General features: G+C 43.1%; 1 protein-coding gene across 2 annotated transcripts in view; it reads right to left on the minus strand.

Annotated features, from left to right (window-relative positions):
* Window positions 1-14,340, minus strand: part of LOC311103744 (BAR/IMD domain-containing adapter protein 2-like 1) — a 71,277-nt gene that overhangs the window by 46,088 nt on the left and 10,849 nt on the right. For both annotated transcript variants that reach the window (XM_084145386.1, XM_084145385.1), the window contains one exon: window positions 14,155-14,241. In XM_084145386.1, coding sequence (XP_084001512.1) covers window positions 14,155-14,241 — 87 coding nt within the window. The remainder of the gene's footprint in view (window positions 1-14,154; window positions 14,242-14,340) is intronic.

Here is a 14,340-nt window from a genome sequence, read left to right on the forward strand (position 1 = left end):
AATGTCTTAACATTGATCAGTTTTCCACATGAATTCACAATGCAGCTGCGCTGCTGCCAGCAACGGTTTGGGTCTCAAGGTGCGTCCCTTTCAGATGGTTAAGCATTGCACATGTTCTACCATTAATGTACCTCAATTCCACCTCGCAAAGTTGGCATTTCCTTCTCATTTAACTTCACAAAATATTGCCATAGGGGACTTCACCGCTGTCGCTTGCCTTTCTCTGCTATTTTTCCAATTGTTAACGACAATGACCTAGTGGTGGAGAATCGACTCCAAAATAATTGATTCCTCGACTCCTTGCACGTCGACTTCTTTGAATAAATGTGGCTTATACAGGTATATTTTATACTGACATTTCTGACCACTTTCCACTTTTCCACTTCTCTTTGGCAGCTGGAAATGAACAGATGGGAATGATTAGTAGCATTAAATGTAGAATATTTAACAAAAGTAATTGTGAGCTCTTTAAGATGTTGATTGATGATATTTCATGGGAAAATGTTGATAATCAGGCCCATGTGGAGTCTGCTTACCAGACTTTTCTCACATCTTTCAATTCTGTATTTCACCACTGCTTTCCCTTAGTTAAACAACATAAGAGAGCAGCAGAAAGGTTCTGGAAACCTTGGTTTACAACCGGTCTCAAAAAATCCTCAGTTAAAAAAAACAAGTTGTATAAAAAGATTCTCACAAATACCTCTCCCCTGAATTCTGCAAATTACAAAAAGTATAAGAACAAATGTACTCACCTACTTCGGATATCCCAATTTTTGTATTTTACTAACAAATATCAAGAATCCTTAAATAATATAAAGTAAACTTGGAAAATCCTCAATCAACTGTTGAATAACAAAAAGGCATCTACAACCATCCCATCTCAATTTATTGTTGGAAATAAGACCTATAGTGATAATGATGTTGTTTCATGTGAATTTAATAACTTTTTTTGTGAATGTGGGTTCCTCTCTGTCAAAGAAAATTGAGAAAACTGATGGAAATCCCTTGGATTACATTAAGGGACATTTCCCTTCTCTGTTTCAGTTTGATCCTCCTGATGTAATGGAGGTGATGGAGGTAATTCGTAACTTAAAGATATCAGCAGAAGGTCATGATGAGATTGGTGCCTCTTTGGTGAAATCAGTGTCTTCCTCGATTACTGAGCCTCTAACGTATATCTTCACCAAAACTAGTATTGTTCCTAAAGATTTGAAAATTGCCAAAGTTATTCCCCTCTATAAATCTGGGGATCCAAGATCTTTTACAAATTATCGCCCAATATCTGTACTACCATGTTTTTCTAAAATCCTAGATGAATTGGTGTGTAAGAGAATGTTGAAACATTTAAATCAACACAGTATCCTATATGAGCACCAATATGGTTTTCATGAAAACTACTCCACAGATATGGCTCTTTTGCAACTTGTGGATAAAATCTTTATAGCCCATGATTATACAGTGCATTCGGAAAGTATTCAGACCCCTTGACTTTTTCCACATATTGTTATGTTACAGCCTTATTCTAAAATAGATTAAATCGTTTTTTCCCCTCATCAATCTACACACAATATCCCATAATGAAAAAGCAAAAACAGGTTTAAAAAACGTAAATATCGCATTTACATAAGTATTCAGACCCTTTACTCAGTACTTTGTTGAAGCACCTTTGGCAGCGATTACAGCCTTAAGTCTTCTTGTGTATGACCCTACAAGCTTGGCACACCTGTATTTGGGGAGTTTCTCCAATTCTTCTCTGCAGATCCTCTTAAGTCCTCTCAGGTTGGATGGGGAGTGTCGCTGCACAGCTATTTTCAGGTCTCTCCAGAGATGTTCGATCGGGTTCAAGTCTGGGCTCTGGCTGGGCCACTCAAGGACATTCAGAGACTTGTCCAGAAGCCACTCCTGCGTTGTCTTGGTTGTGTGCTAAGGGTCGTTGTCCTGTTGGAAGGTGAACCTTCGCCCCAGTCTGAGGTCCTGAGCACTCTGGAGCAGGTTTTCATCAAGGATCTCTCTGTACTTTGCTCCGTTCATCTTTCCCTCAATCCTGGCTCGTCTACCAGTCCCTGCCGCTGAAAAACATCCCTGCAGCATGATGCTGCCACCATGCTTCACCATAGGGATGGTGCCAGGTTTCCTCCAGACGTCATGCTTGGCATTCAGGCCAAAGAGTTCAATCTTGGTTTCATCAAACCAGATAATCTTGTTTCTCATGGTCTGAGAGTCCTTTAGGTGCCTTTTGGCAAACTCCAAGCGGGCTGTCATGTGCCTTTTACTGAGGAGTGGCTTCCGTCTGGCCACTCTACCATAAAGGCCTGATTGGTGGAGTGCTGCAGAGATGGTTGTCCTTCTGGAAGGTTCTCCCATCTCCACAGAGGAACTCTGGAGCTCTGTCAGAGTGACCATCGGGTTCTTGGTCACCTCCCTGAGCAAGGCCCTTCTCCCCTGATTGCTCCGTTTGGCCGGGCGGCCAGCTCTAGAAAGAGTCTTTGTGGTTCGAAACTTCTTCCATTTAAGAATGATGGAGGCCACTGTGTTCTTGGGGACCGTCAATGCTGCAGAAAAAAATTGCCAGAATCTCAATATTGGTGGGACTAAAATGGAACAAGTCTAATCCACTAGATTCCTCTGAGTTCTAATTTATGGAAAGTTATCCAGGAAAGATCATATTCAATTTGTCTGTAGCAAAGTGATGAAATCTGTTGGTATCATCCGAAAGACTAGTGGTACCAATTTGTTTTTTGTCAAAGACTCCAGTCACCCAAGTAATAGACTGTTCTCTCTGCTACCGCACAGCAAGCGGTACCGGAGCGCCAAGTCTAGGTCCAAAAGGCTCCTTAACAGCTTCTACCCCCAAGCCATAAGACCGCTGAACAATTAAATAAAATAACCACCCAGACTATTTGCATTGACCCCCTCCCCCTTTGTTTGTACACTGCTTCTACTCGCTGTTTATTATCTATGCATAGTCACTTTACCCCTACTTATAGTCCCCTGTAGCTCAGTTGGTAGAGCATGGCGCTTGCAACTCCAGGGTTGTGGGTTCGTTTCCCACGGGGGGCCAGTATGAAAAATGTATGCACTCACTAACTGTAAGTCGCTCTGGATAAGAGTGTCTGCTAAATGACTAAAATGTAAATGTTAATGTACAAATTACCTCGACTAACCTGTACCCCCGCACATTGACTCGGTACCGGTATCCCCTGTATATAGCCTCACTATTGTTCTTTTATTGTGTTACTTTTATTTATTTATTTTTTACTTTAGTTTATTTAGTATATATTTTCTTAACTCTATTTTCTTAAAATTGCATTGTTGGTTAAAATTGCATTATTGATTAAGGGCTTGTAAGTAAGCATTTCACAGTAAGGTCTACACCTGTTGTATTCGGCGCATGTGACAAATAACATTTTATTTTATTTGGTTTGGTTCATCTGACTTGCTTCCAACTCTATACTATAGCTTCATTTACTCATATCTAATTTACTGTAACATTGACTGGGCCAGTACATATGCCTCCTACCTACACAAAATACTCATCATACAAAATACATTTGCAAAGCTGTCATCAAGGCAAAGTGTGGCAATATATTTTGATTTCTTCACTACAATGTAGAAAATAGTAAAAATAAAGAAAAACCCTTGAATGAGTAGGTGTTCTAAAACTTTTGACCGGTAGTGTGTATATATATATATATATATATATACACACACAATATAGACAAAGACATGATCAGTCTATAATTTTAATGGTAGGTTTATTTGAACAGTGAGAGACAGAATAACAACAAAAAAATCCAGAAAAACGCATGTCAAAAATGTTATAAATTGATTTGTATTTTAATGAGGGAAATAAGTATTTGACCCCCTCTCAATCAGAAAGATTTCTGGCTCCCAGGTGTCTTTTATACAGGTAACGAGCTGAGATTAGGAGCACACTCTTAAAGGGAGTGCTCCTAATCTCAGCTTGTTACCTGTATAAAAGACACCTGTCCACAGAAGCAATCAATCAATCAGATTCCAAACTCTCCACCATGGCCAAGACCAAAGAGCTCTCCAAGGGTGTCAGGGACAAGATTGTAGACCTAAACAAGGCTGGAATGGGCTACAAGACCATCGCCAAGCAGCTTGGTGAGAAGGTTACAACAGTTGGTGCGATTATTCGCAAATGGAAGAAACACAAAAGACTGTCAATCTCCCTCGGCCTGGGGCTCCATGTAAGATCTCACCTCGTGGAGTTGCAATGATCATGAGAACGGTGAGGAATCAGCCCAGAACTACATGGGAGGATCTTGTCAATGATCTCAAGGCAACTGGGACCATAGTCACCAAGAAAACAATTGGTAACACACTACGCCGTGAAGGACTGAAATCCTGCAGCGCCCGCAAGGTCCCCCTGCCACATATACAGTGGGGGAAAAAAAGTATTTAGTCAGCCACCAATTGTGCAAGTTCTCCCACTTAAAAAGATGAGAGGCCTGTAATTTTCATCATAGGTACACGTTAATTATGACAGACAAATTGAGAGAAAAGAAATCCAGAAAATCACATTGTAGGATTTTTAATGAATTTATTTGCAAATTATGGTGGAAAATAAGTATTTGGTCACCTACAATCAAGCAAGATTTCTGGCTCTCACAGACCGGTAACTTCTTCTTTAAGAGGCTCCTCTGTCCTCCACTCGTTACCTGTATTAATGGCACCTGTTTGAACTTGTTATCAGTATAAAAGACACCTGTCCACAACCTCAAACAGTCACACTCCAAACTCCACTATGGCCAAGACCAAAGAGCTGTCAAAGGACACCAGAAACAAAATTGTAGACCTGCACCAGGCTGGGAAGACTGAATCTGCAATAGGTAAGCAGCTTGGTTTGAAGAAATCAACTGTGGGAGCAATTATTAGGAAATGGAAGACATACAAGACCACTGATAATCTCCCTCGATCTGGGGCTCCACGCAAGATCTCACCCCGTGGGGTCAAAATGATCACAAGAACGGTGAGCAAAAATCCCAGAACCACACGGGGGTACCTAGTGAATGACCTGCAGAGAGCTGGGACCAAAGTAACAAAGCCTACCATCAGTAACACACTACACCGCCAGGGACTCAAATCCTGCAGTGCCAGACGTGTCCCCCTGCTTAAGCCAGTACATGTCCAGGCCCGTCTGAAGTTTGCTAGAGTGCATTTGGATGATCCAGAAGAGGATTGGGAGAATGTCATATGGCCAGATGAAACCAAAATATAACTTTTTGGTAAAAACTCAACTCGTCGTGTTTGGAGGACAAAGAATGCTGAGTTGCATCCAAAGAACACCATACCTACTGTGAAGCATGGGGGTGGAAACATCATGCTTTGGGGCTGTTTTTCTGCAAAGGGACCAGGACGACTGATCCGTGTAAAGGAAAGAATGAATGGGGCCATGTATTGTGAGATTTTGAGTGAAAACCTCCTTCCATCAGCAAGGGCATTGAAGATGAAACTTGGCTGGGTCTTTCAGCATGACAATGATCCCAAACACACCGCCCGGGCAACGAAAGTGGCTCAAGAAGAAGCACATTAAGGTCCTGGAGTGGCCTAGCCAGTCTCCAGACCTTAATCCCATAGAAAATCTTTGGAGGGAGCTGAAGGTTCGAGTTGCCAAACGTCAGCCTGGAAACCTTAATGACTTGGAGAAGATCTGCAAAGAGGAGTGGGAAAAATTCCCTCCTGAGATGTGTGCAAACCTGGTGGCCAACTACAAGAAACGTTTGACCTCTATGATTGCCAACAAGGGTTTTGCCACCAAGTACTAAGTAATGTTATGCAGAGGGGTCAAATACTTATTTCCCTCATTAAAATGCAAATCAATTAATAACATTTTTGACATGCATTGTTCTGGATTTTGTTGTTGTTATTCTGTCTCTCACTGTTCAAATAAACCTACCATTAAAATTATAGACTGATCATGTCTTTGTCAGCGGGCAAACGTACAAAATCAGCAGGGGATCAAATACTCTTTTCCCTCACTGTATATATATACACACAATATATATTTTATATTGTATATTTAAAAAAAAAAAATATATATATATATATATATATATATATATATATATACACACATCTTTTTAAAATATATTTTCATTTATTATTTTCCCCTAACCCAACCACCCCTCCCCTAATTGGAGTAAACTAATGGACAACAACACTTAGGCTTCTACTTCCCGCTTATACATACTATATACATTTTACGGACACAATTTATTTTACAATAGTTATCTTTTGTTTGTTTTTAAGGAATTCCATCAAGAAATAGGCTAGGATATTCTACATGCAACAGACCGAAGACTGAACACACTCACATCATTAGCGAAGAGAAAGAGCAGGGGTGTAATCATTAGTGCAAACAGTTTGCAACTAAAACAAGAGTTTCTATTGGACAAATTCAGGTAGGTCCCTCCCAGTTTCGTTCCATTTGCTTCCGATCAGAATCGTTTTGCAACAGAATCAGTGTAATGAATACGGCACAGGCGAGCAAGCATTAGGGAGAGAGAGGAGGGGGCAGGCAGAAAGATCCGGGGGGCGCATATGTCTTTGTAATCTGAATGCCTCGCAAATTCACCAAAGTAGCCTAAAGTTAACCTTTTCCTCTCTGGTTGTACTTAAATTACAAAACTTTCCAGAGGCCTTTATTGCCTATCGTCTAGTTAGGCTATAACACAGAAAATAATGTGTTTTGTGATAACAGCACCGTGATTTTAATTTTGTGAGTGAAAAGAAACTTCACTTTTCAGTTAGGGATTTTTCATAACATTAAGGAACCTCTAAATGGTCCCCTATTCCATATGTAGTGTACTTTCTTGGGAATAGGGCCTTATGGGAAATAGGTTAATTTGAGATGCAGCCATAAACATAATGAATATAGTGAGAGTTGGTCAGTGAGAGTTGTTCAGTGAGAGTGTATTGAGAGAGGCCAGTGCTGGGACTATTCCAGGATAAGGAAACTATTCCATGATAAGGAGATTGGATCAGTAATGGCTGCAGGAAACAACAAATGCAAATTAGACAGATGACTGTACAGCAATATGACTGCAGTGCTCAGTGATACTCATTACAGGTTTAGATGGGGAGACTTGAAACAGTCACTGGCTTTCTAAAATAAAGCAACATGAATGTATCGTTTCTTTAAGACAGACTGCTGTCCAGGCAAGTTGAATACCAATAACAATAGGTTACATTTTTGAGGTTATGGTCTTCGTCCCAAAACTTAACTTAGACAATTATATACACTGAGTGTACAAAACATTAAGGACACCTAGTCTTTCCATGACATAGACAGACCAGGTAAATCCAGGTGAAAGCTATGATCCCTTATTGATGTCACTTGTTAAAGCCACTTCAAATCAGTGTAGATGAAGGGGAGGAGATAGGTTAAAGAAGGATTTTCAAGCCTTGAGACATGGATTGTGTATGTGTGCCATTCAGAGGGTGAATGGTGCCTTTGAACGGGGTATGGTAGTAGGTGCCAGGCGCAACAGTTTGTGTCAAGAACTGCAATGCTGCTGGGTTTTTCACTCTAAACACTTTCCCGTGTGTATCACGAATGGTCCACCACCCAAAGGATATCCAGCCAACTTGACGCAACTGCGGGAAGCATTGGAGTCAACAAGGGCCAGCATTCCTGTGGAACGCTTTCGACACCTTGTAGAGTCCATGCCACGATGAATTGAGGCTGTTCTGAGGGCAAAAGGGGGTGCAAGGTGTTCCTACTGTTTTGTACACTCAGTGTATATTTAAGCAATAAGGCCCGAGGGGGTGTGGTATATGGCCAGTATATACCACAGCTAAGGGCTATTCTTAAGCACAATGCAACGCGGAGTGCCTGGATACAGACCTTAGCCATGGTATATTGGCCATATACCACAAACCCCCGAGGTGCCTTATTGCTATTAAAAACTGGTTACCAACATAATTAGAGCAGTAAAAATAAATGGTTTTGTCATACCCGTGGTATACAGTCTGATATACCACGGCTGTCAGCCAATCAGCATTCAGGGCTCGAACCACCCAGTTTATAATCTGCAGTATACAATGTACAAATAATCATAATAATTTAAATATGATAACATCTGGAGTGTACCCACAAACACACTCACTCCAAGTTGTTTGGGGAAAGAGCATCTCTATGCCTCCAATGTTTTTGACTGCGGGCGAAATAATCCTAGCATCAACAGCAGGTGCCACCTGACACACTGCAAAGCATGGGTTATCTAAAATGGGTTGGAAGCCATTCAAAATAATGGCGCAGAGGGCAGTGTGTGTGTGACGGGACAGTGGAAACGTTCTCCCAACATTGTCCCAGCGAGACAACATCCTACTTCACAACACTGGAGTGGACAAAGGCACCATCCAGATGGGTCTTCAGATAACCTGTCCATCCATGGTGACAGGACAGAATAGGAACGTTGTCCCAATGTTGTCCCAACAAAACTCACTTTTTCACAGCGAGACTGAAAACTTGCCTCACAGCACTGGTTGAGAAGGAGCTTCCTGGCAGACACACGAGAGATGACACTGTGCACTGCTGTACTTCTGTTTACTTCTCAGATTTCAAACCAACCATCCAGACAGTTGGGTTACATCTCAGAGACAGTGAGAAGAGAGTTGGGTTACATCTCAGAGATAGTGAGAAGAGAGTTGGGTTACATCTCAGAGACAGTGAGACAGTGAGCAGAGAGTTGGGTTACATCTCTGAGACAGTGAGATAGTGAACAGAGAGTTGGGTTACATCTCTGAGACAGTGAGACAGTGAACAGAGAGTTGGGTTAAATCTCTGAGACAGTGAGACAGTGAGCAGAGAGTTGGGTTACATCTCAGAGACAGTGAGCAGAGAGTTGGGTTACATCTCAGAGACAGTGAGCAGAGAGTTGGGTTACATCTCAGAGACAGTGAGACAGACAGTGAGCAGAGAGTTGGGTTACATCTCAGAGACAGTGAAACAGTGAACAGAGAGTTGGGTTAAATATCTGAGACAGTGAGACAGTGAGCAGAGAGTTGGGTTACATCTCAGAGACAGTGAGCAGAGAGTTGGGTTACATCTCAGAGACAGTGAGACAGACAGTGAGCAGAGAGTTGGGTTACATCTCTGAGACAGTGAGACAGTGAGCAGAGAGATGGGTCACATCTCAGAGACAGTGAAACAGTGAACAGAGAGTTGGGTTACATCTCAGAGACAGTGAGAAGAGAGTTGGGTTACATCTCAGAGACAGTGAGACAGTGAGCAGAGAGTTGGGTTACATCTCAGAGACAGTGAAACAGTGAACAGAGAGTTGGGTTACATCTCTGAGACAGTGAGACAGTGAACAGCGAGTTGGGTTAAATCTCTGAGACAGTGAGACAGTGAGCAGAGAGTTGGGTTACATCTCAGAGACAGTGAGACAGTGAACAGAGAGTTGGGTTAAATCTCTGAGACAGTGAGACAGTGAACAGAGAGTTGGGTTACATCTCTGGGACAGTGAGCAGAGAGTTGGGTTACATCTCAGAGACAGTGAGCAGTGAGTTGGGTTACATCTCAGAGACAGTGAGACAGTGAACAGAGAGTTGGGTTACATCTCTGAGACAGTGAGATAGTGAGCAGAGAGTTGGGTTACATCTCAGAGACAGTGAAACAGTGAGCAGAGAGTTGGGTTACATCTCTGAGACAGTGAGACAGTGAGCAGAGAGTTGGTTTACATCTCAGAGACAGTGAAACAGTGAACAGAGAGTTGGGTTACATCTCTGAGACAGTGAGACAGTGAGCAGAGAGTTGGGTTACATCTCAGATACAGTGAAACAGTGAACAGAGAGTTGGGTTACAACTCTGAGACAGTGAGCAGAGAGTTGGGTTACATCTCAGAGACAGTGAGCAGTGAGTTGGGTTACATCTCAGAGACAGTGAGACAGTGAACAGAGAGTTGGGTTACATCTCTGAGACAGTGAGACAGTGAGCAGAGAGTTGGGTTACATCTCTGAGACAGTGAGACAGTGAACAGAGAGTTGGGTTAAATCTCTGAGACAGTGAGACAGTGAGCAGAGAGTTGGGTTACATCTCAGAGACAGTGAAACAGTGAACAGAGAGTTGGGTTACATCTCTGAGACAGTGAGACAGTGAACAGAGAGTTGGGTTAAATCTCTGAGACAGTGAGACAGTGAGCAGAGAGTTGGGTTACATCTCAGAGACAGTGAGCAGAGAGTTGGGTTACATCTCAGAGACAGTGAGCAGAGAGTTGGGTTACATCTCAGAGACAGTGAGACAGACAGTGAACAGAGAGTTGGGTTACATCTCAGAGACAGTGAGACAGTGATCAGAGAGTTGGGTTACATCTCAGAGACAGTGAGACAGTGAACAGAGAGATGGGTTACATCTCAGAGACAGTGAAACAGTGAACAGAGAGTTGGGTTACATCTCTGAGACAGTGAGCAGAGAGATGGGTTACATCTCAGAGACAGTGAAACAGTGAACAGAGTTGGGTTACATCTCTGAGACAGTGAGACAGTGAGCAGAGAGATGGGTTACATCTCAGAGACAGTGAAACAGTGAACAGAGAGTTGGGTTACATCTCTGAGACAGTGAGACAGTGAGCAGAGAGTTGGGTTAAATCTCTGAGACAGTGAGACAGTGAGCAGAGAGTTGAGTTACATCTCAGAGACAGTGAGCAGAGAGTTGGGTTACATCTCAGAGACAGTGAGACAGACAGTGAGCAGAGAGTTGGGTTACATCTCTGAGACAGTGAGACAGTGAGCAGAGAGATGGGTTACATCTCAGAGACAGTGAAACAGTGAACAGAGAGTTGGGTTACATCTCAGAGACAGTGAAACAGTGAACAGAGAGTTGGGTTAAATCTCTGAGACAGTGAGACAGTGAGCAGAGAGTTGGGTTACATCTCAGAGACAGTGAGACAGTGAGCAGAGAGTTGGGTTACATCTCAGAGACATTGAAACAGTGAACAGAGAGTTGGGTTACATCTCTGAGACAGTGAGACAGTGAGCAGAGAGTTGGGTTACATCTCAGAGACAGTGAAACAGTGACAGAGAGTTGGGTTACATCTCTGAGACAGTGAGACAGTGAGCAGAGAGTTGGGTTACATCTCAGAGACAGTGAAACAGTGAGCAGAGAGTTGGGTTACATCTCTGAGACAGTGAGCAGAGAGTTGGGTTACATCTCAGAGACAGTGATTAGAGAGTTGGGTTACATCTCAGAGACAGTGAGACAGACAGTGAGCAGAGAGTTGGGTTACATCTCAGAGACAGTGAGACAGACAGTGAGCAGAGAGTTGGGTTACATCTCAGAGGCAGTGAGACAGACAGTGAGCAGAGAGTTGGGTTACATCTCAGAGACAGTGAGACAGACAGTGAGCAGAGAGTTTGGTTACATCTCAGAGACAGTGAGACAGACAGTGAGCAGAGAGTTGGGTTACATCTCAGAGAGTGAGACAGACAGTGAGCAGAGAGTTGGGTTACATCTCAGAGACAGTGAGCAGAGAGTTGGGTTACATCTCAGAGACAGTGAGCAGAGAGTTGGGTTACATCTCAGAGACAGTGAGACAGACAGTGAGCAGAGAGTTGGGTTACATCTCAGAGACAGTGAGACAGACAGTGAGCAGAGAGTTGGGTTACATCTCAGAGACAGTGAGACAGACAGTGAGCAGGGTTTAGTGATAATAAGAACAGTAAGGACTACTGTGTCTTTTTCAAACTTCCATCTTCTCTATCTTCATTAGGTCAACTTTGACAGTGACTGCTCGCAATGTCAACCAGAAAAGGTCACAAGTCTGGGTGTTTAGCTTCCTGGATGAAAGAATGAAAGGACCGTCCTTCACGATGACATTTGAACCCTGGAGGTGGAGGGAGGAAGCAGGAGAGGGAGGGAGGGAAGGTGTGTGTCAATCCTCCATTAACTCTCAGGAGTCTCTGGTTTCTGTGCTGATCAGCTCAGGTTTCTCTGTGGCAGCTCAGTAGACTCCAGATATTCCATAGGTTACAGAGGCACGGAGGGAGGCCTGACTGACGCAGAGACTGCTGCAACTCAGGGTTCATCAGGCTCTGGTAGGAAGGCTCTCGCAACATGCACCCTTATCATTGGCCGACCGTTAGGCCATTTGTCCTTACAGCTTTTCCATGAATTTCCACTTTAACGTTCCAAGATAAAGGCTGAGGAAATAGGACTTTGTGGTTATGGGCCTACACTCATAACTTTTTATTATCGACATACAGGACCTCGAAAGGAGCAGTTACTGCCATATTGCATAGTAATTTCCCAATATGACAGCACTCAGGTCAATTCAAGTCAATGCAGGAACATAAGATGTGAAAGATAATTTCCACTTGAAGTTAGAGTACATGCCCAGTTCAATTCCTAAATCAACGTACTGTAATTCAAATAGAGAGGACCCCAACTTTGGATCATACTGTACATTAAATCAGAGGTCTTTGTATTGATCGCATTGGTCCTGACAAGCCAGTTGGCGAAGAGTAAAGCCAGAGTAAAGCCAGTGTTCTCAGAGGCAGCTGCATGTGGTGGTCACTGGTCATGCATAACAGAGTGGTCTGCTATACAGTGCATTCGGAAAGTATTCAGACCCTTTGACTTTTTCCACATTTTGTTACGTTAAGGCCTTATTCTAAAATGGATTAAAGTAAAAATGTTCCTCATCAATGTACACAAAAAAAATAACATAATGACCAAGCAAACAGGTTTTTAGACATTTTTGCAAATGTATTCAAAATAAAAAACAGAAATACTTTATTTACATAAGTATTCAGACCCTTTGCTATGAGACTCGAAATTGAGCTCAGGTGCATCCTGTTTCCATTGATCATCCTTGAGATGTTTCTACAACTTGATTGGAGTCCACCTGTGACAGCAGAAGCCCTAACAGCATAGCTTTACCAGACAGCAGAACCCTTAACAGCATAGCTTTACCAGAGACAGCAGAACCCTTAACAGCATAGCTTTACCAGAGACAGCAGAACCCTTAACAGCATAGCTTTACCAGAGACAGCAGAAGCCCTAACATCATAGCTTTACCAGACAGCAGAACCCCTAAAAGCATTTTCTTCCTTATTTATTTTATTTTTCATGGTGATTTATCAGGGGGTGCTGCAGCACCCTCAACACCCCTACATCCCACGGCTATGGTTTTACACCAGCAGCAACCAGCTGAGGAGCTGCAGCAGAAATCCCACTCAAAATACACCTTAAATATACTACACCTCCAACTGTGATTAAATCCCATGGAGGAAAACTACATTGATATGACTTGCTCTGCCTAGTGATCACACCAATACACTTTAGCACAGCAAGGATCCACCTCTGTCCCCTGAATCTGGAGGCTTATTTTCAGCCCAGTGTGTGTGTGTGTCTGAGTGGTACTGTGTCTGGGCTCCCCTGCAGCTCTGGGGCAAGCTGCTGATTAAATCCTGCTGCTCTGGGGCAAGCTGCTGATTAAATCCTGCTGCTCTGGGGCAAGCTGCTGATTAAATCCTGCTGCTCTGGGGCAAGCTGCTGATTAAATCCTGCTGCTCTGGGGCAAGCTACTGATTAAATCCTGCTGCTCTGGGGCAAGCTGCTGATTAAATCCTGCTGCTCTGGGGCAAGCTGCTGATTAAATCCTGCTGCTCTGGGGCAAGCTGCTGATTAAATCCTGCTGCTCTGGGGCAAGCTACTGATTAAATCCTGCTGCTCTGGGGCAAGCTGCTGATTAAATCCTGCTGCTCTGGGGCAAGCTGATGATTAAATCCTGCTGCTCTGGGGCAAGCTGCTGATTAAATCCTGCTGCACAGTAAGACTGAGCTATACTTATATTATCAGGACCTTAATGTCCTAACAATTCACCCCAATGTATATTTAAGGTGTATGGGTGCCACTCTACTGGAGCTATTGTGTGGCTGGTGACCACGTTGAAGTACAACTCATGGACATCCACTACAGTCCAGCCAAAGCTCCACAGCTGGGTTTGAGAGAGGCATTGGGATGGGAGGGACTATTGGCACCATCCCCCTCACCAACAAGGGGATAGGTGATGAATCTACAAAGATCAATAAGAGATCCAAAAGAGGTCTACCAAGGGTCTCAGTTGAGTTAAATCAGAGACATTCAGACATGGACTGTAACATGGCCAGGGAGGTAAGACTTACCCAACTCCCTGGAGACAGGAGAGACGGCAGCATTCTCCCCGATCTTAGAGACCGCATCAAAGTACACCTTTCCAGCCAGGCTCATCGCTGTAAAAAAAATAAGTATTTCTTTACAAAATGTGGAAATGCAGAGTGTAAAATAACTACTACACGAGCACCCTGAATTTAAAAATCAGACCTACTGTT

This window comes from Coregonus lavaretus (genome assembly GCF_964263955.1).
Source record: "Coregonus lavaretus genome assembly, chromosome: 28".
Classification (NCBI taxonomy): Eukaryota; Metazoa; Chordata; class Actinopteri; order Salmoniformes; family Salmonidae; genus Coregonus; species Coregonus lavaretus.